Here is a 27,012-nt window from a genome sequence, read left to right on the forward strand (position 1 = left end):
TGTGGTTCATACCTGGCTCAAGAGAGCAACCGTCTACAGTCAGTCTGCTGGAGCAAAACGTGCACATGGCACGGACGAGGTTTGCTTCAGGACTGGCAAACCAGAAACAAGCAATGCACTGCCTTCACCCCAAGGGCAGAAGGCAGTGTTGCTCCTAATGATCCATCATGCAGGAAAACAGTCCCTTTACTCTGCAATCACAGAGAACCCCTACAAAGCACTCTAATGGGTGAAATACAGAACTAGCCAGACTGATGTGGGTGGACATCATGGTGCAGCACTTAGACCTTCAACTTCGGGGGATTTTTCACCTTCAGTGGGATTTTTGCTCCTGACATTGCTCCAAGTTCACAAAGTGAAACTTGGTGGATTCCAGTCACTCTTCTCCTCCTCCTTCTAGGAGAAATGCAATGGAGAATGAGCACATTGAGAAAAGATCTAATGTGTGTCTTCACAATTACGGCACTCAACATTTCTGTCTCATGTAGTGCTGCCAAGCCCTCTCCTACCAACACTGGACTCATACTGAAATGAAAATGTGTTGTCCTGCAAACAATTTTAAGCAGACAGAATGCTATTTTTTCCAGTTACCTTGCGTCTGTGCAAGTTCAAAGTAGTAATGTGAAAACTGAAGAAATGCTGCTGAATGTTTATCAGCAACCCCACAGAGCCTGGGAATGACAGCTGCCTGCCCTTACCCCTCCCTGACACTTTGTTCACACTAATGCACAAACGATGGGTCTCATCTATAGTTTCATTATTTAGCACAGAAATGAAGGGAGGAGTCAGCTTCAAACTCTTTTGATTCATGGAGTGATCTTAGCCCCTGGGAGCAGTTTTTAAAACAATTTCCATTCTGCTCCTGTAATCCTGCAAACTAGAATCATAGACTCATTAAGGTTGGGAAAGACCTGTAAGATCAAGTCCAACACTGACAAGTCCACCACTAACGACATGCCTAAGCACCACATCCACATGTTTTTTTGACCACTTCCTATGGCTCTTGCTTCTCACTCGCTGTATCAGTGTCTTTGGTGCAAGAGTCCAGCTAGGCCACTAGAGCAAAGCAGAAGAAATGAGGAAAGTGGCTGGAGGGAGAAATAATCCAAATGGGAGACTCCCAGGGCTGACCTCACACTGCAGAACCCAGTTCTCCTGGGTAAGGGAGGAAGGCGAAGAAGGAGTTCAATATTTTGCAGTTCTCAGCAGCATCACTTGTGTCAGGGGAAACCTCTCAGCTCTGCCCAGGCTGTGGCTTCCCCTCTGGTTCAGGTATTCCCTGGGATTCCCCAGCCAGCACCAAGTAACAGTTTGACAAAGGAGCCTCCCTGCCTGCTGCAGCTGGAGAAAGAGTTTTTCCCTATTGCACCAGTGGTTCTCCAACACCTCCACAGGGCAGCACAAACTCCCAGCCAGGCAAATCCAAGTGATAAGCAGGGGAAATTCAAGAAAACAACTCGGCTTTAGCCCCAACAGCATCAACGCTGCACTCTTACCTTGCAGAAGGCAAGAAATGGGATCAGCAGGGTTTTACCATCCCCAAAGGCTGCGTTTCTGTTTCCTTATTTTTTATTAACCTGGAACGATGCCAGTGGTGTGAAGCAAACATCTTTGGCCCAAGGAGGATGCACAGGAAAGTGCTTTAAAGATCAGCATGAGTGCAGAAACTGAAACCCTGAACACAGCCCCTCGCAGCCCTGCTGTGCCGCGCTGGTCGGAGGTAGCGCAGTCCCAGCTCTGTGCCGTGCAGGATCCAGAGCTCCAGTGCTGGCAAGGCAGCAGCGTTTCCACTCCCCTGCCTGTGCTCACTGTCACCGAGCTCACTCCCAGCTGGCATGCTGCCACCCCTCCTCTCCCCGCAGGAACAACCCCTGGGCTTGCCCACTGCAAACCTACACATGCGACCAGCATCTCCCGTAACATCCCTCCCAAACCACCCAGCACAGGGTCAGCCAAACCAGCCTCGTGCCCCCAGCAGCGTGGGATGCTGCCCTCCAGTTTCACTGAGCCCTCCGTGCTCCTTCAAGCACCCTCAGACAGCAAAGACTCTTTCAAAAGTACATCCTAGAAGATAAAAACGTCTGCGCTATGTCAAGGGACAGCACTGCGATCAGGTGCTCCCTGCCATGACCCTATTTTTAGAGCAGACAGGCCCCGGGGCAGGCACACACTCTGCATTACAACAGCATGAGGCTGTTACTGTATTTGAGCACGATGCAAGCGCCAGCATGGAGAGAACCCAACTGTACTCGGAGCAGATAGTGGAAAGCTGACTAAGGGAGACGTTTGGGCAGCACGTGCTCAAGATTATTTGAGGAGGAGCTGGCCAGAAGAGGAAGCTGTGTCAATCTGCTGTTTGCCTGAGGGGCTCAGCGAGAAGTGAGGTGTCTGCCACACACCCCTGAAGTGGCACGAAGCTGATTTATACCCAGCTCGAGTCATCCAAGCATTATGCAGCTGATCAGATAAAGGTGTCTGTAACAATTGTTTTTAATGTTCTCCCTTGCCTTAATTTTCTGGCCTACCTCTTCTTTCCAGGGAAATCAGGGGGTAAAAGCTGCCAGCACTAGAGAGTCTGGATATCTGTGTTTCAGATCCTTGCAAATCTGGAGACTCACAATGAAACTCAGTGTGCACGTTTAAGCTCTCAGGAGAAACCCTCATCCTCCATATCCAATGTCTGGAAGAAAGATGTTGGTAGTTGTATTAGGACTAAAAATTCCATGTCCTGTGCAGAAGCAGAATTTCAGCTGCCAGCAGCAGACAGGTTTTGGACTCTTCTCTCACCTCTTGGCTCAGCTGCAAAACCACCTTACCCACAGGAACAGCCCCACTCTAAGCCACACAGTACAAATGTCTGGCAAAAGACACCAGCTCTGCATCTTTCCCTCCAGGGCACCTTCAGAAACGAGGTATCATTCTCCCTTACCTTCACGACAGTGGCGAAACTTTGTCCCAGATGCTTTTCTCAGACTGACCAGGCAGTCTGCTCAAGCCCCTTTTGGTGATTGTCCTGGTCTTCATCAGAACAGCAGTGTGATTTTAACATCTCAGAAGCAACTGGCAATCACAGGACATGCTAGTGTTAAGAACAGCCACAAAGTAAACCTCAAGAGTTTGGGTTCCCAGCCAGAACGTCTTTCCACAAGGGGAAGGGCAGACCCAGGCCCTGCAGAGAGGGTCTGCCCAAGCCCAAAAGAGCTCAGCCTCTTAGACACAAGCTCCTGAGCTGCACAACAGTGAAATTCTGGTCACTGTCCCTTTAGATTCCCCCCCCGAGTGTGCTCATAGCTTTAATGCTCCACATTAAAAACTAAAGCATTTCCCCTGGTACTATTTTTCTTCTCTCTGCAGACTCCAGTGAAAAGAGAATTCAGCCAATTCAAATTAAAATGATGACAAAGGAGGGAAAATAATTTAATCTATTCCCAATTCTTTAACTACAAGGCGATGCAGAAAGTATTGCGAACACAGTTTATAAACCTCTGTCCCACCAAAAGCGCCTGGCAGATGTTTTCTCACAACCTTGAATTTAGAAATCTGATACAGATTCTACCTCAGATTTCATCATCTGCTCCCCAGCACCTGTGCCAGCTCTGCTCCACACTGGAAACTACGCCCAGAGTCTCTTTTCATAAACATCAATGAGTCGAAGCTCGTTTCACAACCAGGCATGGAATTAGTGGGAGTCACTTTAGCCTCTTCATTTCTCAACAGTTTTATTGCCTTTAAGAAAATTTTTGTAAAATATAAATACAAAGGCAGGAGATTTACTTACAAAGTTAAAACACAGATCTCAAACATAAACACACAATTCAGAAAATTTAGTTTATGTACAGTTTCAAGCAACTTCAACATATGTTAGTTTTTCAATATTTTACAAGGTACAGAAAAAATAGTTCAAAGTCTTCTTTAAATAAAGAGCATAAAATGTTTAAACATATATAAACAATCCGGTTTGATGTGTGAAAACTAAATTTCACAGCTTTTAAATTAGGATATAAAAGTTCTTACAATTAGTTGATGCGTATGGATATGGTTTAATTTATATTACAAACTACTGAATTATATTCAATAGTGCTTACCTGGCCAAAGCAGGTAATTCTGTAAACAAAAAAACCAAAAAGAGTATCACCAAGTGCCTTGCTGAATTCTACCTCCCAAACAAGCCACACGACTTTGATCACATCACCTAGAAAAAGTATGTTCTGTGTAATCAGTGCTTTGTATGAAACAAAGTCAATGTGTGGGTGTGTTCTTTAAAAAAAAAACAAAACATGTGTTCCGAGTAATAACAAACTTATCCCAAAGCCTGTGTGCATTTAAAGAAACATTATATAACAATTTTGTAAAAACTGACTGAGGTTAAAAAAAAATTCTTCCAAAATCCATCCAACTGGAATTCAGATCTCTTATATAAAGGAAAGATATTTTCATATTTAATAGTGTCCTTTCTTTACAGAAACAATTTAATTTGAACACATATACATAAAGAAGGAACTGTATAGAGCACTGTACATTAAATGGCCTGATGGTTCACCAGAGGATGTCAAAGGGAGGGTCCTCGTGCGGATGCACCCAGTGGAGCGACGAGCCGAGCAAAGTCTTGAGTTCACTTGTAAACTCCACCAAGTCCAACAGCTCTTTGCTCTCTGGGTTAAAAGATTCGAGGTCCGTAGCACAAGAGAGCAACTGCCTGAGGGAAGTCTGTTTGTAAAACTCTGCCTCCGTGATGGTGGCAACCTCCAGATTGGGGAAGTTGCAGCGGAAGATGCGCGAAGACATTTTCAGCCTCTTCACGACGTCCGAGAGCAGAAGCCAGTTCCGTGGTCTGTGGAGCAAAGGACAAAGAGGCTCCAATAACCGACAGCATGTCACAGACCTCCTGACACTTCACCACGTCACTGTGCGACAAACCTTCCCTGCCTGCACCCCACACACAGCCCCTCTGAGACCGACACTGCCGCCCAGGGCGGCCAACGGAACAGATGTGCAGTCAGGTATGTGCTCACTCCCAGTACTGCTGCCCACAGCTTCGGGGGAGGAGGGCCCAGGCATGAGGGGCACTGGAGCCTATAAAACCAGGGCTGGTGAGTGCATGCTTGGGCCAGCAGCCATCTCAACAGCTGCTCGTGCAGCTGAAGGTTTGCCCTGCTGAGCCCAACGCTCATTTAGCGAGTTAGGAGATGGCTTACAGTTACAACCAGAAAATTCAGCATCTCTGACTTCCAGAGATGCCAATATTAAATAGAAGTCACTGGACTTCTTTTTTTCTCGGGAAAAAAGAATACATTTTTAAAATTCAATCTTTGTACTTGTCCACTTCAGGGAACTTATGTTATATCCATCACCCAAATAACAAAAACATGCTAAAGCCCACACTCCTGCGTGATCAATACTTAAAACTGTTTTTCCCACAGCTGTCATCAAAGTTGGTGCAAATGGTAAACAGTAGCTGTTTACAAAGCTAATTTATATCTTGACTATAACAGATAACACAACTTTCCAGGTCTTTGCTTATTATTAAGTATCACAGAATCTTCTCTAAGATGTTTGTTTTCTCCAATTCAGAGCTTTAAACCAGTTTTGCTATGAAGTCTAGGAAAGCAGAAATGGTGTCATTTTGTCAGCCACGAAGCATGTTTACTCAGCAGAACAGAAAAGCCCATAAAATACAATTAACAACACCTTACAAACATGATATCCAAATTTAAGTGCTAGAAGCACTTGTATTTCGGGATGTTATAACGAGCTGCCTGTCTGGGATGAGGGAAGGAATCTGTGTTCAAATGTCACTCATCCCACTCATGAATATGCCACTCAAAACTCAGCCCTGACATATCAGCCTTTTCCCCTCTCATATCCTATTAGCTTATTTCCACAAAACCCCCAGCAGTTATGGCATTTATCTCTCACTGTCATTATGGAAACACAAATGCTTTTTCTCACAGACACAAACTGCCACTAACCCAACAGATCATCTCAGCTTTTTTTACCCCAACACCTGTATTTGCTCTTACCCCTGAGAGAGACACACTTGAATGTTGTAACACGGTAAGGGAGGCTCATCCGAAAATTCAAACTCAAACACATCACTAAAACCATCTTCATCTTCATCACCTGGGCCGGGAGGATTTGCCAAGACGTCAAATCCAGATTCATCTTTCGAATCTAAATAAAATTGCATAAAGGTGCCAAGTCAGCATTGAAAAGACTGTTGCAGGTCTTGCTTTTTTTCCCCGTAACGTGATCTGTAAATACAATCACTTTGCTTCCTTTCTAGCTTCCTCCACCATAAACACAAAACAGCCCCAGCCTCCACCCCCACGTGCCCCATGTTTTTAAAGTCTCCACATACAAAGAAATAAAGGGCAACATTTGCTCACCGCACACAGAGCTGCCATAGAAATCCCAGTACAAACCAGGGTCATCACCACTTCGACCTTGCAGGTCAGTTAAATACTCTGGAGAGGAAAAAACAACAACAAAAACATACTGATGAGAACAAAAAGCTGGCAAGTTTAGCAGGCCGTGTGTCATACAGTCTCAATCTGCATCCTCCAAACCTTCCATCCAAAAACCCCACACCATATTCCTGGTGCACACACTACAGACAACAGCATACACACACCATTCTCTCACGTCAAATAATGACCCACCACATCAAATAATCACCCAAGGTCTAGCAGGGACAGGTAGACAAGGACAGCCTTAAGCTTCGGAAACTGAGAGAGGCATTTTATTTCTGCAAAGGTAGGATGGGCCACACCTTTTAGCTGTCACAGTCATTCTGGACACTAACTTGAAGGTGAGACTTTGGCCCCAAATAAACTGATGAAAAAAGGTTTTTCCACACAGATATGTTCAGAAGATGCAATTCTTTCCTACAGATATAATTTGGGAGATGTACTAGTTGAGCTGATGAAAAGATACTGAGACTAAGGATGCCAAGTCAAAGGTACTGGATTGTACCTGAGTCCTGATACTCCTATGTGCTTCCTACACTGCACCATATAAACACTGAAGCAGATGAGTTCTTAAACTCATTGACTGTGACCACTACAAACATTTTCAGAGAGAAGTTATTAGGGAATGCAAATGTTTTCATCCAAAACTAACAGGAAAAAAAACCCCCTTAAACCCTATTATGATATGGACATGTTTAAAGACAAGAGCATCTAATGTAGTTTTACAGAATTTCAGATAGAAAACAAAAACAAAGAAAAACACTTTAAGATAAAAGGCAAGACCACAGGAAAGCATGAGAATGTTTAACAAACAGCTACTCGACTTGGCAAGTTTCTTATTTTCATTTCAAGCAGAAAACTGAAGGCACCGAAACAGCCCACTGACCTCCTACCTACCTATCAAATCTGACAGTGGAATAATCCTTATGACTTATTAAGAGTTTCAATTAGAAGGAGCCCCCATGCATGGCTGTGCTTCCCACCTGCAGCCACTGGGTTTTTTGCAGGCAGAGAGCAGCCACTGCAGTCTACCCTAGAGCTCCTGGGCACAGAGCCATCCCCACCAGCTGGTAGGAACTTTGCAGGGCCAGGGAACAACATTTGCCATGACCAGCAAAGCCCCAAGTAACACAGCCACAAACCTGTGAGGAAGGTCTCCATGAGCTCACTGTGGGTCATCTTCACGATGGTCCTCCCAGAGTAGGTTGCAAGTGTGGGATCAGCACCATAAGATAGTAACAGGCGAACAATTTCCAAGTGGTCGTTTTCTACCGCGTCATGGATTGGTCTGGGGGGAAATAAAAAAAATCATGATGTTACATTTTGACTCAACAGCATTATGCAAATGTGTTTGACAAGAAACTTCTGACTGCAGATCAAAGTTATTTATAGAAAATTACGCTATTAATACAGCTGCCAATCATCTCATTGTCGGTTTTACTTGCACATCATCCCCTCCCTTCCTGTCTTCATAGACAGCTCAGGGCAGGTATTTCTGTTAGGTCTATTCATTGCTGTACATATTTTGAGGGCCAGTAAAATAATTACACCGCTGTAACAGAAAGCAGGAGTTTGCGTGAAGCCTCACAAACATAATTTTGCTGCAAGTCACTCTACCGTTCCAAATCTCTGCCAATTTAACAGGGTGTTGTGGAGTAAGGCTCGTTCAGCCTGCCTCTGGGCAAGCATGGAAATCAGTTACCCAAAGCTCCAAAATTATGTGCACAGAAATAAGTTATGAAAATTTGCTAGGAATTAAACTTCTGTGCCGAGTATCCTCTTTAAACAGTACTCGTGAATATATCTGCAGCACAATTCAACTCTTCTAATCAGAGGATAGAAAAACGTTATTTTAAGTGTAGTCCAGCCAGAAATTAACGCATTTTACACTGCACGAGCAATCTATAGAAGCTCAGACATAGACTTTGTGAGCCTACAGAAGGATTATTCATTAATACACATGCCTGCAATTCCAGGTTTAGAATTCCTTATCACTGATTATAAATCGCATTAAGTTTTGCCTTTAAAATTGATTACACGTAAGGGGGAGTTGTCTGGAAGTAGAACGTATTACCCTTCAGACTAATGCAGATGTGTTAAAATCCCATCTTTTCCTTAGACAGCAAGAACAGGGAACTGAAAGGGGAGTCAAACGCAGGGACAGTGACTGTGGCAGTTCAGGTCAGCTCAACACTCCTCCTTTAGGCTGTCAGCACCGCTGCCCCCCAACAAGGCTTTCAAGCTCTCAGAGAGCTTGTATTAAAAGGCAAGGAAAGACTTTCACGAGGATCACACACTGCCTTCCTGGAAAGCTTTCAGAATGATGTTACAAGGGAAGTCATCTGGAAGCGCAGCCAAGCAAACCTCTCTGCTCCATGTACCGATCTGCCAAGCAACGCTCGGCTAAGAACCAGGGCTTGAACTCCCTCCTGAGAAGAGGTCATGTCCCACCACTCCTGCTTCACATGGCAATGTCCCCTCTATGTCACCACTGCTTTGGCCTGAACTGGCATCCACGTGAGCTCAGGGCAGAGGAGAGGAGGATCAAATCAGTCAGAAGAGGACGGCACACCACTGTTTTCCCATCTATCACACAGTATTGCTGGTCGGAGTGGGACTCTGATCTATCTCAAAAAGATGTTCCAGATGTGTCTACTCCTAGTACTTTCCAGTAGGGTGATGAACATCTGTCACATGAAGAACTCCTGTTTGCCCCCATCTCTCTGGAAAGCTGTATGCCGTTTTGGCTTTGACATAAGCACGATACATTGGCATGACGAGGTGCACTTGGGGACTTGTGGCTCATTCCCTAGAAAGAGAGGGCTCATCCCATGCTAACTACTTCCTGCACACCCCATGCCACCAACACAGTGAAGGAGCAGGTGATCCTCAAGTTGCTGAGCACAGGCCTCAATCCAGCTTGTGCCACCCCTCAGACCCCTGGCAGCAGAAAGCACAACGTGTGGATGCCTTCAAATCGACACATACTGCTCTTTGGAAAGGCACTTCCAAATTTTAATACCAGAGAGGTCCGTAAGGATCACTTGCAAAGGGTGAGGATATCCCTTCTCAGTTTCTGAGGGAACGTCTCTAACATAACACCGAAACTATCTGCTGCCTTTGATACAGACAGTGCTGCAGTAGCCAGCCTCACCCTCCCACCCCCACCTCAGTGCTGCAGCACAGGGACTGCAGCAGCATCATGTGCCTGAGCCACTGCCCCCAGGATCTGGCCAGTGCTGAACACGCCAGGCAACACAGTGCAAGAGGTAACAACAGAGGTGCCGACGCGTTTCTGGCTGTCAGCAAGTATCTGAGGCCTGAGCCGTCGGGTGACGGCACTCTGAGCATCTCCAGGGAAAGGTCAGCCCTCCTGTCCCCCACTGGGCATGAAGCATCCCGGGCTCAAAGTCTGGCAACAGGCACCGGGAACAGATGAGGGTTAAGGCTGTTGCCAAATGCTGGGGATGCTTTTTCTCCCCTACTCCTTCACTTTACCAGAGCCTTTAATTTTAAGTTGCTTTAAATTTTGTTTTTAAAATTACGATTTTCTGGTTGGAGAGTGTCGTGGGATTACTGGTTGGTGGGTTTTCTTGCTTGTGGTGTTTTTTGGGGTTCTTTTAAATGACTTACCTAAGTGGCTTTTGAAGCAGTAATGAATTCAAGATGATCCCTTAACTTACTAAAAACAGCATCTAAATCACCGCCCAGTGTTTCAACTGATTTAACAACACTCAGGCAAGTTTATTAAAGGGCACCTGGGCATTCCCCAGGAAGGAAAAATCACAGTGCATGGGCTGTAACCCCGAGATGGAACCTCCCTCTCCCATTCTACAGGTCACCCAGCCCAGCGTGGTGGCCCAGACGGGGCAGAGGCAGCAGGGCAGAGGCAGCAGGGCAGGCAGCGGGGCAGGCAGCGGGGCAGGCAGCGGGGCAGGGAGACCCTCCCTTGTTGCCCTGACGGGGCAGGCAGCGGGGCAGGTAGACCCTCCTTTGTTGCCTGACAGCACACAGGGAGCCTCCCCAGGCATGAGAGGGATAGAGGCACAGGGAAGGAAAGGCGTAGTAAAGTTGTGCGGAAGGAAGGACAATAAATAGAAGGAAGGAAAGAAAACACTGGCAGGGAGGGGGGAAGAAAAGGAGATTCCCCATAGATAAGTCAAGGGGAAAAAAAAGGCAAAAACAGAGCACTGACAGACTCTGTTACTGGCTAGAACAGCTTCTTGGCAAGCTCATGAGCGGGACCATGCAAAGGCAGAGCTATTCGTTTCCTTCTCCCAGCAGGGCCAGCAGAGGAGGGAGTATTTTTCAGTCTTGGCAGGGTTTAACCATCCTCTTTGTAGGATGCAAAAGCGACTATTGGAATAGGCAACTTTTTCAGATGTGAAAAAAAAAAATCCCTGGGAGTCCTCTCCTGGGCTGCTTTGCCCATACAATCTTTCCACCCTGAGCATCGTGGAAATAAACACTCTCTATCCCTAATGGTACAGTTAACGTAGTACAGCTCGTTTCTAAAACAAACCCTTCAAAAGGCCCCAGAAGGATCTGGGGACATTGGAGAGCTGCAATATCCTACAGAAGACACACATCTCAACCCTCTCTTGTGTACTGTTGCATTCTTCCTACTATTTTTACCGCCACTAGAGTTAGGAAAACATTTCACTGGGGGTTTATCATTCCACCACCAAAATTATAAACTATTTAGACCAGTCAGGGTTTGCTCTCAGCCTTTCAGGCACCACCAGAATTTTGCTCCCTGCAGTAAGAGGTCTTTGCAACTTGCCGAGCAATACCATATTTTGGGGTTTTATTTTTACTTCTATCTACTGCATTACACAACGCTGCCCCACGGAAGAGGCAAGGCACAAGTTGCAGGAGGGCAGATACGCAGGCTGAGTCTTCTTTAACGCACTTAGCTGCTGAAGGGGATGGCTCTGCCAAGACCAGCTGAAAGGACACAGGAAGAGAGCCATCTTGGCATGGTCCTCCCAGGGAAAAAATAAAAAAGGCTGAGCTCATCAGCTGCCAGCAAGAGGATACGGCAAAACTGGCTGCGGAGAGCGAGTCTAGCAAACGAACTCTGAAGCGATGTAGAGCCCTTGCAAACAGGCATGGGATGCCTGTATTTTTGGCATGTGGCTTTGTTTCTAAAGTGGCACCGGTTCAGCTAGGACATGCTGCAGAGGTAAGAGGAGAATAACAAGGAGATAAGGCCAAATACAGGCGGTAAACATCCTTGCTATGTCAGGCACCAGTGTCCAACGCCCCTGCTGAGCTACTGCACCTACTGGGGTCCTGTCAGGGAAGGGAAGCATTCACCTCTTAAGCATGGTCTATTATTATTTATAGGTAAGACGATTAAGAGCCCTTAGTGACTGCTGCACCTCGGAGACAGGTCTTAAAGATCTGGCTGGGTTCTACAATAATCTTTGATTAGGCACTAATTCAGCTGCAGAGCGCTTGTGTATTCAGGGTCTGCAGGCACTGCATGTGGTCTATCAGCGTACAGCTTAAGGGGAAAAACACAGAAGACCTACCACGTTTAGGTTTAGCCTGGCCAGATGTGAGGTGAATAGGGCTGAAAGGGGCAGAACCTCAGCGCCAAGCTGAGGGTGAAGGGAAGGACTGCACCATATTACACCCTCAAAAGCTGTCACCTCCTTGCCCTGCCACTACTGTCTGGCACTGTTTGTTTCTAACTTCACCAAGATCTCTGACAGTATTAGGAACTGGAGGCTGAAGGGCTGCCTTATCTACTGAACTTTAGGCAGACTGGCTGTGTGGGTACATAAAAGACAACACCAAAGCTAGAGGCTCAAGTATTTACTTCACTCCCAAAATACATGCAAAACCAGGGCACCGATCACAGCACCTGCAGCACTTCAGACAGGACTGAGAGCTGCACAGACTTCGCAGAACTTTCCTACATCCTTCACATTCACAGCGACATTCCGTACCGGCTAAAGCCATATCCTCACTTGTCACAACTTTTCAGAGCATCTTCCAAAATGCTGACTGCAGAGGCAGCAAGAACACAGACCAAAGCTTCAGGCAGCTGGGAACCAAGTGACACTCCAGGCTGCTGCACTAACCAACGCAGCACATGCAGCTATATCACAGCTCGTGCAGTTACATCACTCCTCTGAGCTGCTTTCCATTAACGGATTGAACAGAACCCCACACATCCACTCTTACTGTCTGCAGACTTGAGAGTTTCCAGCACGACCAAAAGTACCTTTGGCTAGGTGAGGTGGCAGAGGGGATAATAAAGCATATTCAGTATTTTTCACAAAGCAAGGGAGGAGGAGAAGTCTTTGATCATGGGTCTGTTTGGAGCTTTTTATGTTTTGTAAGATTTTAGTATCTTTCCAATGGGTGAACACATTCAGGAATTTGAATTTTAAAAGCAGTTGAGGATGACTGATTTACTCTACGGAGACAGAAAAATCTGATCCTGCCAAAAGGTAGTGAATAACACTGATCAAAAGTTAGCTCCTTACAGAAGCTTCTGCTCTCTGTCCTGCCCAACTCAGGGCATCCAGACCACCTTCCATCTGTATATTAGACGTGGTTTGGATTCATGCTGTCTGTTGGGCAGCTTTCCAAATGAAAAATAAGTCTGCCCTCCGAAAAGAGAGGCAACAGCAAGCTGAGTTCTCACATTACCATCTATGATCAGATCATCATTATGTTCATTTCTAAAATGCATTTTCCCCAAAACAATTTTTCAGGGTACACTAGCCAAGTTTCTTTCCTGAAAATCAGCTCCATCTGTGAATAGAAATCAAAGGTGGACACTGAACTGGCGGGTGATTAAGACTGATCAGAAACTTCCTGGGAAGAATTTTCTATATAGGTTATTCCAGCAAGTGAGACAAAAATAATTTAGGATTCTTTTTATGGCAACTCGCCGCTGTTGCACAGGTCACATATTAAAGCTGAAGGCAGCAGAAAATGCGAGGCTGTTTGGCAGCCTAGTCAGCTCGGAATTCTTAAAAAGTGGGCGACAGAGGAGGAATCTAGCAATCCAGTCCGTTTCAATGTTTCTCCAAGGTTTCCTTCGGGCCTCGACGAGCCGGTGATGGGCTAGTAAACAATGGACCATCAGGAACTTCTAAAGGACCATCCCAAACAGCCCTCTTTTTTGTTTTCCTGACCAATCCCTTCCCAAGTTAATAAATAAAGAGCTTAAAAAAAAAAGAAGCAGGCTCTTAGTTACGCTAATTTTACCTCCCCGGCTATTTGGATGGTGATAGGGAATGCGATAAACCATTAAGATAACAAGCTGCAGGAGATTCGCAGAATACAAACCGTCCTGTCCCCAAAATGCACAGACTGAATAACGTTCTGCATATGCTGAAGACAAGTTACACCAAGGTCAGCCCCGCAGAGGTGGTCAAAGAGGTACTTTAGGAGATACACAGGAAGCTTGAAAAAAAAAAAAGGTGCAGAGCAGCATTTTTATCTCCACCAAACAAGAGAGAAAAGCTCACTATCTATTCTGCCAGCACAGGAACTAAGCATCCCTACTATTCTGTGAAAGAAACTGAAAGGCTAATTCGGGATTTTAAAAAAACCCACAAAACAGAAGTAAATGCGAAGTATCAAATAAGCAGAGAGTTCAACAGTTCAGCAAAACAACATTTTTATATGGCATATATAGGACTCGCACACCCAATCGCGACAAAAGCCTGAAGTGGTCTGAAAAGTAACCCTGCTAACAAGGCAAAACGCACTCTTGGCACAACTCAGAGGAGCAAACTGCAGCTGAAGTATCACTCCCTCCTGCCCTGCAGCTGGTAATTTCACTGACTAAAACAAAAAACAAACCGAAACAGTCAAGGCACAACTGATTGAAATTCCCAGAAGAAAAAAAACGAGTCACAAGAGAAGTGTGTCCCAACTGCTTTACTAACCAGAGAGCAGAGGAGAGCAGAGTCCTTCGCGCTCCTGACCAACAACCAGCAATAAAAGCACACTGTGCAGAACTCTGGCGGCGTTACCTGCTTTGAGGGTTTCATGCGGGATGGGGAAGTGGCATAAGGGGAGGATAAAGGCACAAGGACAGAGCAGAGGGACACTCCTTCCCACCGTGGGGCCAAAGAAACCCCTGCCCGGTGGTGCTGGGCCAGGGGTGCTGCTAACCTGGTTCCGTCCTGCGCGCTGCAGTTCACATCCGCGCCGTACTCCAGGAGATGCCGCACGATGCTCAGCCAACCTCTGGCACAGGCCTCGTGCAGGGCACAGTAACCCGCGTTGTCACGATGATTCACATCACACGCCTTGTTTTCCAAACAATACAGAACCACTTCCTGGAAACAGGAGGGAAAACAGAGACATCCAGTTATTTCTTGCTTTGGAAATGCACACATTTTTCTACTCGAAGGAAAAGGCAAACAACAAAATCCCTATGACATGCCTAAGTTACCCTCTTTGGGATGAGTCAGTCAAAAAGAAAACAAAAGGGGGAGCTGTTGAAAGACCTGTCTGTTCAGGAGACTCTGCAGGGATGACAACTTCCGTGAGCAGAGCAGTTTGGGCAACGCAACACCAAGAGCTCTGCACCCAACAGGGACCGCTCCGAAACCCCCAATGTCAAGAATTGTCACATAGGGGGAAATGTGTGTATTTCACAGACAATGTCACAACCTTCCAATTCCCAGAACTTCCACGTGTCAGGCTAGTGGGAAGGTTTTTCCTCTTACATCTGCATTTTTTAGGAGAAAATTCTGCAAGTGCAACAGCAGCACAGCCAACGTCAGCTTGATTTTAGAAAGAAAAAGTGCATGACCCAAAACAAAACACGTTTAAGACACACAAAGGATGGTTTGCTATCAGCAAACTAAAAGCAGCCCGGCTCTATCAACATGAGGGAAATCCCATTTTCTCCCGCCCTGGTTTGTGCATGCAGAGCTAAAGCCAGGCACCAGGTTCCAATAACGAGCCCGGCGCCGCGGGAAGCCATCTGAATTTAACACAATTCATCTTGCAGTCAAATACACCACGGTCCAGAGCCTAGGCCAGACTCAGCTCTATGCTGTCGTGCAGCCTTGAAACAACGACTGTTCCATCACTCAACCAAAAACTGAGGATGGTGCAAGTCTTCCTCGATCTGTGTCAGATATGAAAGAAAAAAAAACCCAAACAAAACACATTTCTAAGAGATGCTCAATGCATAACATAGCCCCCACGTTCCCAGATTAGCAGTAAACCATTAATTTTGCATTTGTTCCTCTCAAAGGCTGAGTGACATCCTTGCAAAACCACACATGGCATGGAGGGCTTGAGTATTTGCTTTGCCAAAGCAATAGAATAAAACAACCATCAGGAGCCATGCATTTATTCTTCCCATTTCAAAATCTACCAGAAAGCCCACAATAATCTGTGCTCTGGGTATACCTGACTCGAGAGCTGGTATCCAGGATACAGCATGAAGCTGCTCTTTTGCAGGCCCTCACTAACCAGGCTAAAGCCAGGAGCTAATGAGCTGCCCGTCCCAGGCATCAGAGCATCCCTCACCTGCCACCGGTGATGGACCCACCTTCACTTGATGCACCCACCAGTTTAACCCGGGGCCCCCTCAGGCTCACCTCTCACCAAGCAGGGCTCTGAATGTTCCTGCAAATCAGCCCAAAGGACCAAAAATTTGTCCAGAACAGATGTTCTTTATCCTGCACACGCTCAAGCCCATAAGAAAGGACTGTGCAAAATTATACTCCGGAGGTATGAATTTTCCTTCAAAACCAGACCACCCTGCCAGGCAAATTAGCAGATGGATATAGGTAGCAGAAGCAGCTGCTGTATTCAGCTCCACTTTTAGCATGCAGTTACCATCTAAAATAGATTCTGCAACTCAAAATAAAAGACCTTTCATCTATTTTTGCAAAAAGCAAAGGCTCATCCTAGGGCGGAATACCTACTACTGGACGAAAAGGCTAATTTTGTCGGGCAATTCTGTGTTAAGAGGCTATAAGAAGAATGTCATTAACCACAAAATGTAACCATAAAGACCATAAAACTCTACATTGTTAATTAATTAAATGCCTCATTAACTTTTTTTAACATGATTTATTCAATTTACAAAAAAAATTAGCCATCGCTGCCAAATACAGGAACATGTGGTGCCACAAACACACTTTTGGTTTCACAAGCATTTCTCGGGAAAGGCTGTGAGAGTGCCACGGGGCAATTTAAAGACTGTTCAGGTGCTCTATTTAAACCAGCAATCTGCAAATCGCTCGCAGTTAATCCAAAGAGTCAAACTAGCACGTCACCAGCCAAGATATGTGCCACTACTGCCTCTGCTGCCTGCAGTTTGTTAGCCAAGTTGCGAACAGCAACGTTAAAATATGCAAATCTGCAGACTCTATCTTCATCTACACAGAGGTGTCCTTCGCTCCAGTCTCTCCAACCATACCCCGCAGCAGCTCCCGCTCCTTTTCCAAGGGAGAAGGTCAGCATTCCCCTGACTCCCCCCCATGCCCTGGGCACACATGTGCCACCAAGAATTTCATCCAACCTCAAAACACAGCCCTTGGGTGAGGCATTATAAGCAGAGCTGCAACACTTCCCCACAGTGTCATACCAAACCTGAGAAGTGATGCTCATTCCTGGGCAGGGTGCAGGAGCCCTGAGGGAGCTGTGCAAGGGCAGGATGATGCTCAGGAGCTCCTGGTTCTGTGGCAGTGACACTGGAGACTGAGCGCCAGACCCTTGTACCAGACATACCCCCAGGCTAAACTCTCGCCCTGTGCCTGGGTTGGTCCTGCCTTCATGTGCATTTAAATCCCCTGGAAACAAACATCTTTCAATCACTCCTGTCACACACCACACATTCTTCTAATTTCACTGCCTTCCAGGAAGGACTTCGTACCAAACTGACCAGAAAACTTTCCAAGTCCACTGTTGTTGTTTAACCCCAGCCAGCAGCCAAGCACCACACAGCTGCTCACTCACTCCACCACCCAAGGGATAGGGCAGAGAATCAGAGGGCCAGGAGCTGGAAAACTCCTAAGTAGAGATGAAGACAGCTTAATACGGAAAGCAAAAGCTGCACACACAAGCAAAGCACAACAAGGAATTAATTCACTGCTTCCCACGGGCAGGAGATGTTAAGCATCTCCAGGAGAGCAGGGACCATCACGCGTAACGGTGACTTGGGAAGACAAACTCCATCACTCCAAAACATCCCCCCACCTCCTTCCTCCCTCCACCTTATATACTGAACATGATAGTATGGAATATCCCTTTGGTCAATTGGGGTCAGCTGTCCCAGCTGTGTCTCCTCCCAATCTCCCACACACCCCAAAGTCTCCTCACCAGCGTGGCGGTACGGAAAGCAGCGAAGGCCTTGGCTCTCTGTGAGCTCTGCTCAGCAATAACAAAAACATCTCTATACTATCATCACTGTGTTCAGCACAAATCCAAAACACAGCCCCACACTAGCCAATGTGAAGAAAATTAACTCTACCCTAGCCAAAACCAGCACATCCAGACACACACCAAAAAGCAACAAGCAGCACAAAGACCGCTTGTGTTTCCTCCCCCATCAAATTCATTACACAAGCCTTTCGCAATTTTTTTCCCCAAAAAGACTCCCTGTAATTCCCCTCTTCACAAAAAGTAAATGACAGTTTTAAGACTACCATTATCTCAAGTCATTCGTTTCAAATGGGGAAAACAGAATGGATCTGAGAGTGCCCATACGCTGGGATGGGATGCTAACACCTTGCTGAAGCAAGGCCTGGTGCAGGAGCCTAGCGAAGGAGAGGCAAAGCTTCCACCAGCTTCGGCTGGATTTTGCTCACACTGCATGGATTTCCAGAGCCGAAGACCATTTGCTGCACTGTCTTTAAGTAGCCTTGTTGGCTGGAGCCCTGCAATTTATCTGACCAGACACAAGCCACATTTGTCCTTCGACGTTTCAGACTCCCAATCAGTTTTTATACGCAAACTGAAACCGCTTGTGTCCTCCTTCCCGCAGTGATCTGGGGTATAGCTGCACTCTGGGCACATGACCCAGCAGCATTTGGGCTGCCCGTGGGTCCAGCAGTGATATACACAGCTTGCCAGCACCTTTGCGTGCTGAAGGTGCCAGCGCTGCCTCTGGGTTTGGAGTGAGATCTCTGCACAGCCCCAGGGCATCCCTGCTGCACAGGCAGGCAGGCTGCCAAGGACAGGCACGAGCTCATCCGGTCTCAGGACAATACAGCATCGGGGCTCGGCGGTGCCCTGCGGTGCCAGCCACTTCCAGCTCTGAGTCCTGAATCAGCACTCGGCATCCCCTGCAAGCTGTGGCCCTGATGATGCAAACTCCACCAGGCTGGCAAGGGGCCGCCTGGCTGCTGCCACCACTGCAGCTATGGGAAGCCCCACGTGCCCACCAAAGGCTGCAGCACTAACAGGGTGGCAGAAATGGACATGTGCAGTTGCCACATGTCACAGAGCAGCAAATTACTCTGACCCATCCAGATTCTTCTCTTTTTTTTTTTAAGAGGAATTTCTAACTTCTTGACCATTCTCATTTTTCTGGAGACAGAGGAAATCCAGCTTTCTGCTAACTGTGGTATTCTCATCACTAGCAAGAGAAACCCCACAGCTATGCTACTGAGCTTCCCCAGCTGATCAAACTATCACAGCTCACCACAGGACGAATGAAGCCCTGACAGGGCGGCACAGTCACCCACCACTCTGAGCCCTGACAGACACAGACAGCATCAGAGCTCAGCAGCACCTTAGGTGCATGGACCAGGCTCCTTCCCTGCCCTGCTCAGCTCTCCCGCCCCACGCTCCACCAACAACAGAACCAACTGCTATGCTGCCAACACCGGCTGAACAACCAAATCAAACAATCTGAATATTTATGCCTATTAAAAACATGGTGTTCGCTTGACCTTTTGTGTGAATTCCAGTCAGAAAATCAAAATCCCCGAGCAACTGATAATGGGAAGGCAAGGTGGCACGCAAGGTTACGCCCACTGTGGTGAGCCTGGGCATCCCCAGCTTTCTGCAACCCTCCAACGTTGCAGAGAGCTCCTGCTATCAAAGCCAAGGGAGAGCCCTGGGCTCCTGCCTGAGCTAGATGTCAGCCCATCACCAAGTTTTGGAGCTGCTCCCATTGAGCTGTGCTCAGCAGAGCGTGCCGGGCACAGAAAACAAAGTGCCCAAGCATACTCACCCCAACAGACCCCACGCAGGAGTAAAATACACACTGATAGCTCAGAGCACATGCTACAACACATTGTGATTTTGGATTCATAGAAAACTAAACCATTTAAATTATGGAGAATGCCATAGCAATGTTGCAACAACCACTTCTCCTCCCAGCAAGAGCTGAAGTGCCCTGGGTTAGAAGAAGCCTTTGTCTAGGGTAAATAAAACCTTCCCAACAAACCCTGCCTTCCAGAGCTGGACAAGGCCTCTCTCCACACAAAGCTCTCCAGCTATACAAAGGGCATTTCAAGGTTTCAGGAAATCCCCAAGGCTCCACACCTGGACCTGGGCTGATGGCACCTTCCCCCTGGGGGCTCAAGCCCAGCTCCAAGGTTCAAGCAGCACCACCACGGTGATCCCTGCAGCCAGGCCAAAGGCAGCAGTCGCTCTCTGCAATGAACCATCTCTGCACAAGACCTGAAGTTGAGCAATGATGACGCTCATACCTACATGCCCATATCTCCCCAATAAAAGCATGCTTCAAAACAGCAGAGCTAAGGGATTCATCGGTTTCTGATTTTTGCAGCAACAGGGGGTCGTTTCATTAGACAACATTGCTGCAGCTCTGCCAAACAGCTCCAGACGCAGAGTATAAAGCGTGCAGAGCGCTCCTACCACGCGTCTGATCATGCAAGAGGACACTCCAAGCGCTACATCCTGTGTCACATACCAGATACTCCTTGGAGAAAAGAACAGAAAATAAAACCCTTCTCCGCAACTACAAGCTCTCCACAAACAACAAAAGCAGAAAACATACAGCTCATTAAAGATCACCATAAAGATTGCTTTAAAAAAAAAAGAAAAAAGAAAAAAAAAAGACATTCGCTCTGTTGCAGATGTTTTCTATTTAAACGGAAGTGAGGGTTACCAATAAAACTTTACTCTCCGCTCGTTCACGCAGGATGCTGCTCACCCTGTGTCCCTGCCAGCTGCATCCAACAGCAGTTGGGACTCATTCCTGCAGCAACCTGCCCCAGAGCACTGCACGCCAGGGAATGAACGCAGCGCCACCAATTCCAGCGACTGAGCTGAAAGCTGCTACTTCACAGCATTTCCCTCTATGCAACCAGAAAGAGGATTTTAACTTTAGGAAGAAACCCCAAGCATCGCCCCGCAGGGCGTGAGGGCCCTCACCTCGTAGCCCAGGCGCGCCGCACGCTGCAGCAGCGTCTCCCCCGCGTTCTTGTTGACAATGAGCCTCCGCGCCTCGGGCGGCATGGGCCGGCTCAGGGTGGTCTCCTGGGGAGGGCTCAGCACCGGCAGCTGCGAGGGCTGTGAGATGGGTAGCAATGAGGGAGTCTGCGGCAGGCGCTCGTACAGCTTCTGCTCATACGGCTTGGCCGGCGAGGAGTCGCAGTCTGAAGTAGGCTCCGGTCGCTTCCTGACTTTCCTCGTTACCGTGACCTGTCAAAACCATTATGGTGTGGGGGTTTTTTTTATCCTTGTTTTTGCAGTACAGCAATGGGACTATATTTTGCCAGCAAAGAGTTACAGTCTTCTACTCATGTTTAATTTTATAAGAAAGACCTGCCACAGCTTTTAAACGCAAGATGCGTCACCCCCTGCAATGGTGCCTTTAACTTGGGTTAAGACAAGCAAATACAAAATGTGCAAAGCATCCACAGATGAATCTGAATGCAATCCCCACTACTGTGCATGCACAACACCGTGTTAGTTTTAAGCAGACTGGCTCTGCCTTCTCACAGGCCAGTGGACAATTAAGTCTAAATAAAGATACCTTATCTTCAGCATTTTCGATATCTGTGGTGTCATCCCCTGTCAGAGATGACCTCCTTCTCCTCTCCTGCAGTGCCAAGTGTTTTGTTTTACACTGTCGTTTCCCTGATGGCTTCTCACACCCGCTGTATTTCTGCAGCAGAGATGCATGTTGGAAATCCTCCTCTTCGTCTGTGTACAGCCCATCTGTCTTCCGGCTTTCTTTAATTTTCTGCTGTTTGGCAGCCAACCTCGAGGCTGGAGTACAGCTTGGCTGAGCCTGCCTTTTGCTGTTTGCATTGGTGGATGAAAGGCTCTTCATGTGCGGAGACACCGGGAATACGGGCAAGCCTAAATGGGAAGGAAAGGCATTACACATCGCACGGTGCGTTAAAAGGAAGACGCATTGCTAGCACTTAACACAAGCTCCTCGACTGCTTAAGAGATCTACAATTACATTTTCAAATCATTAATATTTTAAGCGTTCCACATCCAAACTGTAAATAGCATCTCACCAGTTAACGTTACATGAACAGTTATCAGGCTCTAATAAAAACCCCGGGATGAAATGCGCCGGGTGCCGGGACATGGGCTGAAGGGTGGCGTGCCACACCGTGCGCTGGGGGGATAACTTGCCTCCTTACCTGGAACTGCCTTATCTGAAGGGGAACCAACTCCTCCAGCAACCTGGGCCCAGCTGGGCTTGTCTGCCCTCGGCTTGGGGGTGTTAAGGGATGGCAGGGGAGGATGGGAAACAAAGAGAGGTAGGAGCATGGATCAGGTCTTAGTGGGACAGCACAGGTGGGAATGCTGAGCTTAGTCCCGAGACAGCCGTAAGACAGGGAACGTCTCTGCAGCATTCTGACTTCAAAAATAAGCCAAGAGAAGAAAGACTACTCCAGGAGTCGTCCCTACAGAAGCTCTGTGCAAGCTCTCCACCAGAAAGCGCAGGGATTTTGCAGGAAAAGCAACCAGATGTGTTCTCCCTACAACTCCTCCAGAAGTGAGTCTTTCTGGGACGTTGGGGCAGTAAGGCCAGTGCTCTGCTGTCTGTGGCAGGGCTGGTTTTCTCCAGGGGTTAGCTCCAACAAGCTGGATCCCACAGTTTGGACCACATGCAAAACACATGGTTAGTTTTGGGGTTTTTTTCAGAGTGCAAGCAGGTTTACAACAAAACAAGGACAGGAAAGTTGACTTTTTATAGTCTGAACTTCCCCTGGGAAGGGATTGAGGTGACCTCAGAATCAACTGCTCTGCAGAAAAATTAAAGGTTGCTGGAAAGGAAGGGACACTTCAGCCAAACAATACCACACCACTGAGGGAAGGTGCAGAAAAAGCCCTGAGCACTCCTTTGCTCCGAGAAGTCTCTGAAGTGATGCTACTTTCAGAACAGAAGAGATGGCAGGAGCAAATAAGCAGGTGCTCAGAGAAGAGACACCTTTATTTAAAGAGATTCAATCCAGAGCCAGCCAGTAAAAAAGAAAATAAAATCTAGAATCCTCTTGGTGGGCAGTTTCACACTTCTGCTGTCTTTTAAATAGATCTGTGAAAGCAACTCACAGAAGGCTTTCTAGATTAAAGATGAAAACAGAAATCCCTCAGTTCTTTCGAGACACTTTCTAGAAAAAGATGCATACCACGGCTTGCCAAGCAGATGTCAGGGAATTTATGGGACACACGATGTGCAGATTGTTCAGCAAAAATCCAGTAAGTTTTTCAGGCTCTGCAATCCTGAAGGAAGGCGCCTAGTTGTAGACTGAGTTTAGGGATGCAAGGCTGTTTTTCCAGCTCTGCAGACAGCATGAAGCAAGGAGTGTTTAATTCTCCAGTTCCCAACTAACTTAATTGGAGTAGCATGTGAAAAGCCCAATTCCAATACAGAAGCATCATCATTATCTACTTAATCACCTACTAAGGGGGAAAAAAAGAAGAGATGGAAAGCTGCAGCAATGCAGCCCGGTGAGTGCAAACGGAACAAACTGGTACATGTAGAAAAACCAGAGTAGAATGAAAAACTCACAGGTCTGGAGAAGGCCAGAAATACTGAAAGGACTGAGGAAAACAACACAGGAAGAGAAGCTTATCTCAAAGAACTGCAGGCTTTCCCATGCAGAGACGCCGAGGCACTAAAATCACCACAAAAAGATATGTACTCCTGCCTGCAAGCTCCACGTGAACTCTGTGCTCCACTTTGACCCTCCACAGTGGTGACAGCAGGCACCAGGATAATGTGTGCCAGAGCTAAGAGATGAGAGTAGCTACGCTATGCCCAGGAGTTTCAGGATCAATAACATTGCAAGAGGCCAACACTACACAGAAAAAGCCAAGGGGAATGCAATACAACACAGGTAGAGAAGAAGAAAGTGATTAATCCTGGAATCCCACCCCATCTTTCTGATCACGTGAAGGGAGAAGAAAAACAAGAGTGAGAAGGAGTATCTCCAAATATCCATGAAAAAAAAAACCTTAAAAAAATCCCCTGGCCTCTGACTGATGTGGGTTGTGGCAAGTGTGACTCAGAGCAGGACCTGTCTCCCTTCCCGCAGGAGCAGGCTGCAGAGAGGTCCACGTGGAAAAGCAGCTGCTGCCGCATCACCTGAATGCTCACTTGTTCAACTCCCACCCCAGCAGCTGCCTCCTCCTGCTTGCCAGGCCAGCGGCCACCACGCTGCCTGCCACCCCAGGCAGCTCTGAGGGGCTGGCAGAGCCTTCCCACTGGGCAACATCCTCCTGGCTCCTCTCCTCACGGCTTTTGTTTACATGCTGCTTGGGTTTTCTCCTCGCACTGGGCGCTCCCTGGGGAACCATCAGAAGAGCTGGCTACCACACCACCAGAGGCACAAGCTCAGCTGGGACCCAGCAGAGTGGCTTCTGCCTTGGTCATGGGGCTGGGCAAGCAACATGATGTCCTGAGTCTGCAAGCATCCCCATGCTCATAGACCTGATGTGCCTTGGCAACGTCACTTTGCAATCATAAAACGGTTTGGGTTGGAAGGAACCTTAAAGATCATCTAGTTCTAACTCTCCAGCCAAGTGCAGGGACATCTTCCACTAGGTCAGGTTGATCAGGGTCCCATCCAACCTGGCTCTGAACACTTCCAGGGATGGAGCATCCACAACTCTCATGGCAACCTGTTCCAGTGCCTCACCACCCCCAGAGTCAAGAATTTCTTCCTAATACCTGATCTTAGTTTAAATTACCCCTTGCCCCATCCCCACATGCCCTTGTCGAAAGTCCCTCTCCAACTCTCTTTTAACCTCCCTTTAGGTATTGAAAGGTGCTATAAGGTCTCCCCAGAGCCTCTGCTTCTTCACAGGCTGAACACAACTAGAGCAACAACCCCAGAAGTCAGAACCCTCCATGTTCCCAGAGATTTGCAGGCACATGCAACAAATCATCCTGCAGAGGCAGGATCAATGTCAAGTTACAGCCTGCTGCTTGGGATACAACCAGCTTCCCCAACAGAGACTACCACGTTTGCAGGCAGTGCTTGGGCACAGGGAACAGCTGTTCCCAGCCCTAGATTAAAAAAAAAGCTGCAAGCTGTGTATTCTCATATTGACAGTATCTGCTTGTTTAAGGAAAGTTTGAGAACTAGTCCTAAGCAAGACACACAAGCTGGAAATCTCCATCCTCATGCAACTGTCACGCAGAGGATGCTCTGTCACACAATGGGGAAAAACATCCTCATCCTAGAGAACTAAGTATCAGGAGATTCAAAGGTTTACACTTCAACAGAGCTGGAGGAGCATCAGCAAAATGATCTGAACGATCTCCAGTGCCTCTGCACAAAGAATAGTGAGGCGTAATTTAGTCAAGTTTATGGTTTTACAGCAGCTTCCAAAACCAAGAGGTTTTTCATAGCCATAGGGCGACTGAACCTGAATGCCTTTGGGAATGGTGCATAAATCGGGAGCCACCTCTTTTTCTTTCCTGAGGTCACACACTAGAGAAAGCCTGTCACTGCCACGGGAGGCATTGCAGGGGAAAGTGAGAGCATCCTTACACAATGCTGCTTCTTGTTAGTGACCCTCGTTTAATCTGTACAAGGAATCTCTCTCTGAAAGTACAAAGTGGGGCAGGTGATGGGCAGGGGTGTTTGAGCCAACACCACACTCACCAAGGAAGCACATAAAGCAAGGAAGTAAGAGTCAAAGCTTCTTTTAAACCAAGTTTTGATCTCCTGCTCCACGAATCCTTTTGGAGAACCTTCCCCATCAATAAGCATCAAAGTTTGGGGGTTTCTGCTCTCAGATAATCCTACCGAGGGGAAGGACAGAAGGAGCTTTAGGACTGAAGGGAAGCTGAAACTTTTGCTTGTGACTGCTGTGGGGACACTACCCAGGAAAACTTGGCACAGGATGATCTGGACCCAGTCCTACCCACAGCATGGGACAAGAGGATTCACTCTCCTCGTGCTTCTCCCATTTATGGGGATCTCAACTAAACTACAGGTTAGGCCAGCTGGAGTGTGAACGTCTACCGGTCTGGTGAAGCTCCCAGTTCTGTGAAGGAGGACAGAGCCCAAACATGCAACTCAGAGCTCCCACTCCCAGAAACAGCCTCTCCTCAAAAACAGGTGGACAGCTTGGAGGGATAAGAGGAGAGGAAGAAAGAGAAGTATTTGCAATCTTTTACCCAAAAAGAAAAAACAAGGGCTCCCAGCTGTACCCAGAGGGGACAGGGATTCATGAGATGCAGGAGATGTGCAAGAGGATCGGCCATGTGAGCTGTATGACGCTATTCCCCACCAGTTCTCCAACCAAACTACAGCAGCAAATGTTACAGGGAAGGTGAAAAACATCAGAGCAGACAATGTGACCGCGGGTTGAGGACAGTGGGGACAGAAGAGTGACCTGTCCATCCCAAGGAAAATTTGGCAGATTGTCTCCATGTGCAATTCCCCAGAGCAGGGAATGGGCAGAAACGGAAGAAAGGATGGGGAAAAGGAGGAAGTGGAGTGAGGGGGAAAGAAGCAGCCAGAAACAAGTCACGGAAAGCTGAAGTGCTCCAAGAAAGTGACCCCCCCACTTAGGAGAGAGCTGCTGGGAAGATCTCTGCCAAGAGCCCAGGAAGACGGGTGGCAGGATTACAGGACATGCTCAGGACAAACAAGCAAGGCATCCTTGTCAGGAGGAGGATGAGCTTTGCTCTTGAGCATATGGCTTGGGAAAGGCAGGGAAACCCAGCAGTGCTGAGGGTGCTGGAGGTGTTGGGTTCCCAAGATCAAGAGCTGCTAGTTGTGCTGATGCTGTTTCAGAGGCTCACAGCCCCTCAAATCCTACGTGTGGTTAAACGCTCTTACATCAACTACCTTTAAACACCCTTCCATCAACCAGCAGCCTGTTTGCTCCCCCCCTCCCCCAAAGCATGCCCGCATTGTACGCCCTCCCAGCCCTCCTCTAGAGACATAAACTTCATCTTCACATCATCTACAAAAGAGTATTTAAAGCCAAAACACACACACACACACACACACACACACACACACACACAAACACATAGTTACATACACATACACAAACACGTTTTCTTGTCTGACAAATACCAGCTATGGTGCAATTCTTAAAGAGGAGGTGTCAGTCCTTATACAAATGGACATCTACAGAAATATAT

At 47.3% G+C, this 27,012-nt stretch overlaps 1 protein-coding gene across 1 annotated transcript in view; it reads right to left on the reverse strand.

Moving 5' to 3' along the window:
• Window positions 1–3,700: 3,700 nt before the first annotated feature.
• LOC103803155 (BCL-6 corepressor-like) overlaps window positions 3,701–27,012 on the reverse strand; it is a gene marked incomplete at its 5' end in the record, with an annotated part of 23,784 nt that continues 472 nt past the window's right edge. The window contains 7 exons of the mRNA XM_009075691.1: window positions 3,701–4,831; window positions 6,021–6,171; window positions 6,387–6,464; window positions 7,610–7,755; window positions 14,613–14,779; window positions 20,814–21,083; window positions 21,418–21,746. Of these exons, the coding sequence (XP_009073939.1) occupies window positions 4,537–4,831; window positions 6,021–6,171; window positions 6,387–6,464; window positions 7,610–7,755; window positions 14,613–14,779; window positions 20,814–21,083; window positions 21,418–21,746 (1,436 nt within the window). The remainder of the gene's footprint in view (window positions 4,832–6,020; window positions 6,172–6,386; window positions 6,465–7,609; window positions 7,756–14,612; window positions 14,780–20,813; window positions 21,084–21,417; window positions 21,747–27,012) is intronic.

The sequence above is a fragment of the Acanthisitta chloris genome, unplaced genomic scaffold, assembly GCF_000695815.1.
Source record: "Acanthisitta chloris isolate BGI_N310 unplaced genomic scaffold, ASM69581v1 scaffold7435, whole genome shotgun sequence".
NCBI classification, from domain to species: Eukaryota; Metazoa; Chordata; class Aves; order Passeriformes; family Acanthisittidae; genus Acanthisitta; species Acanthisitta chloris.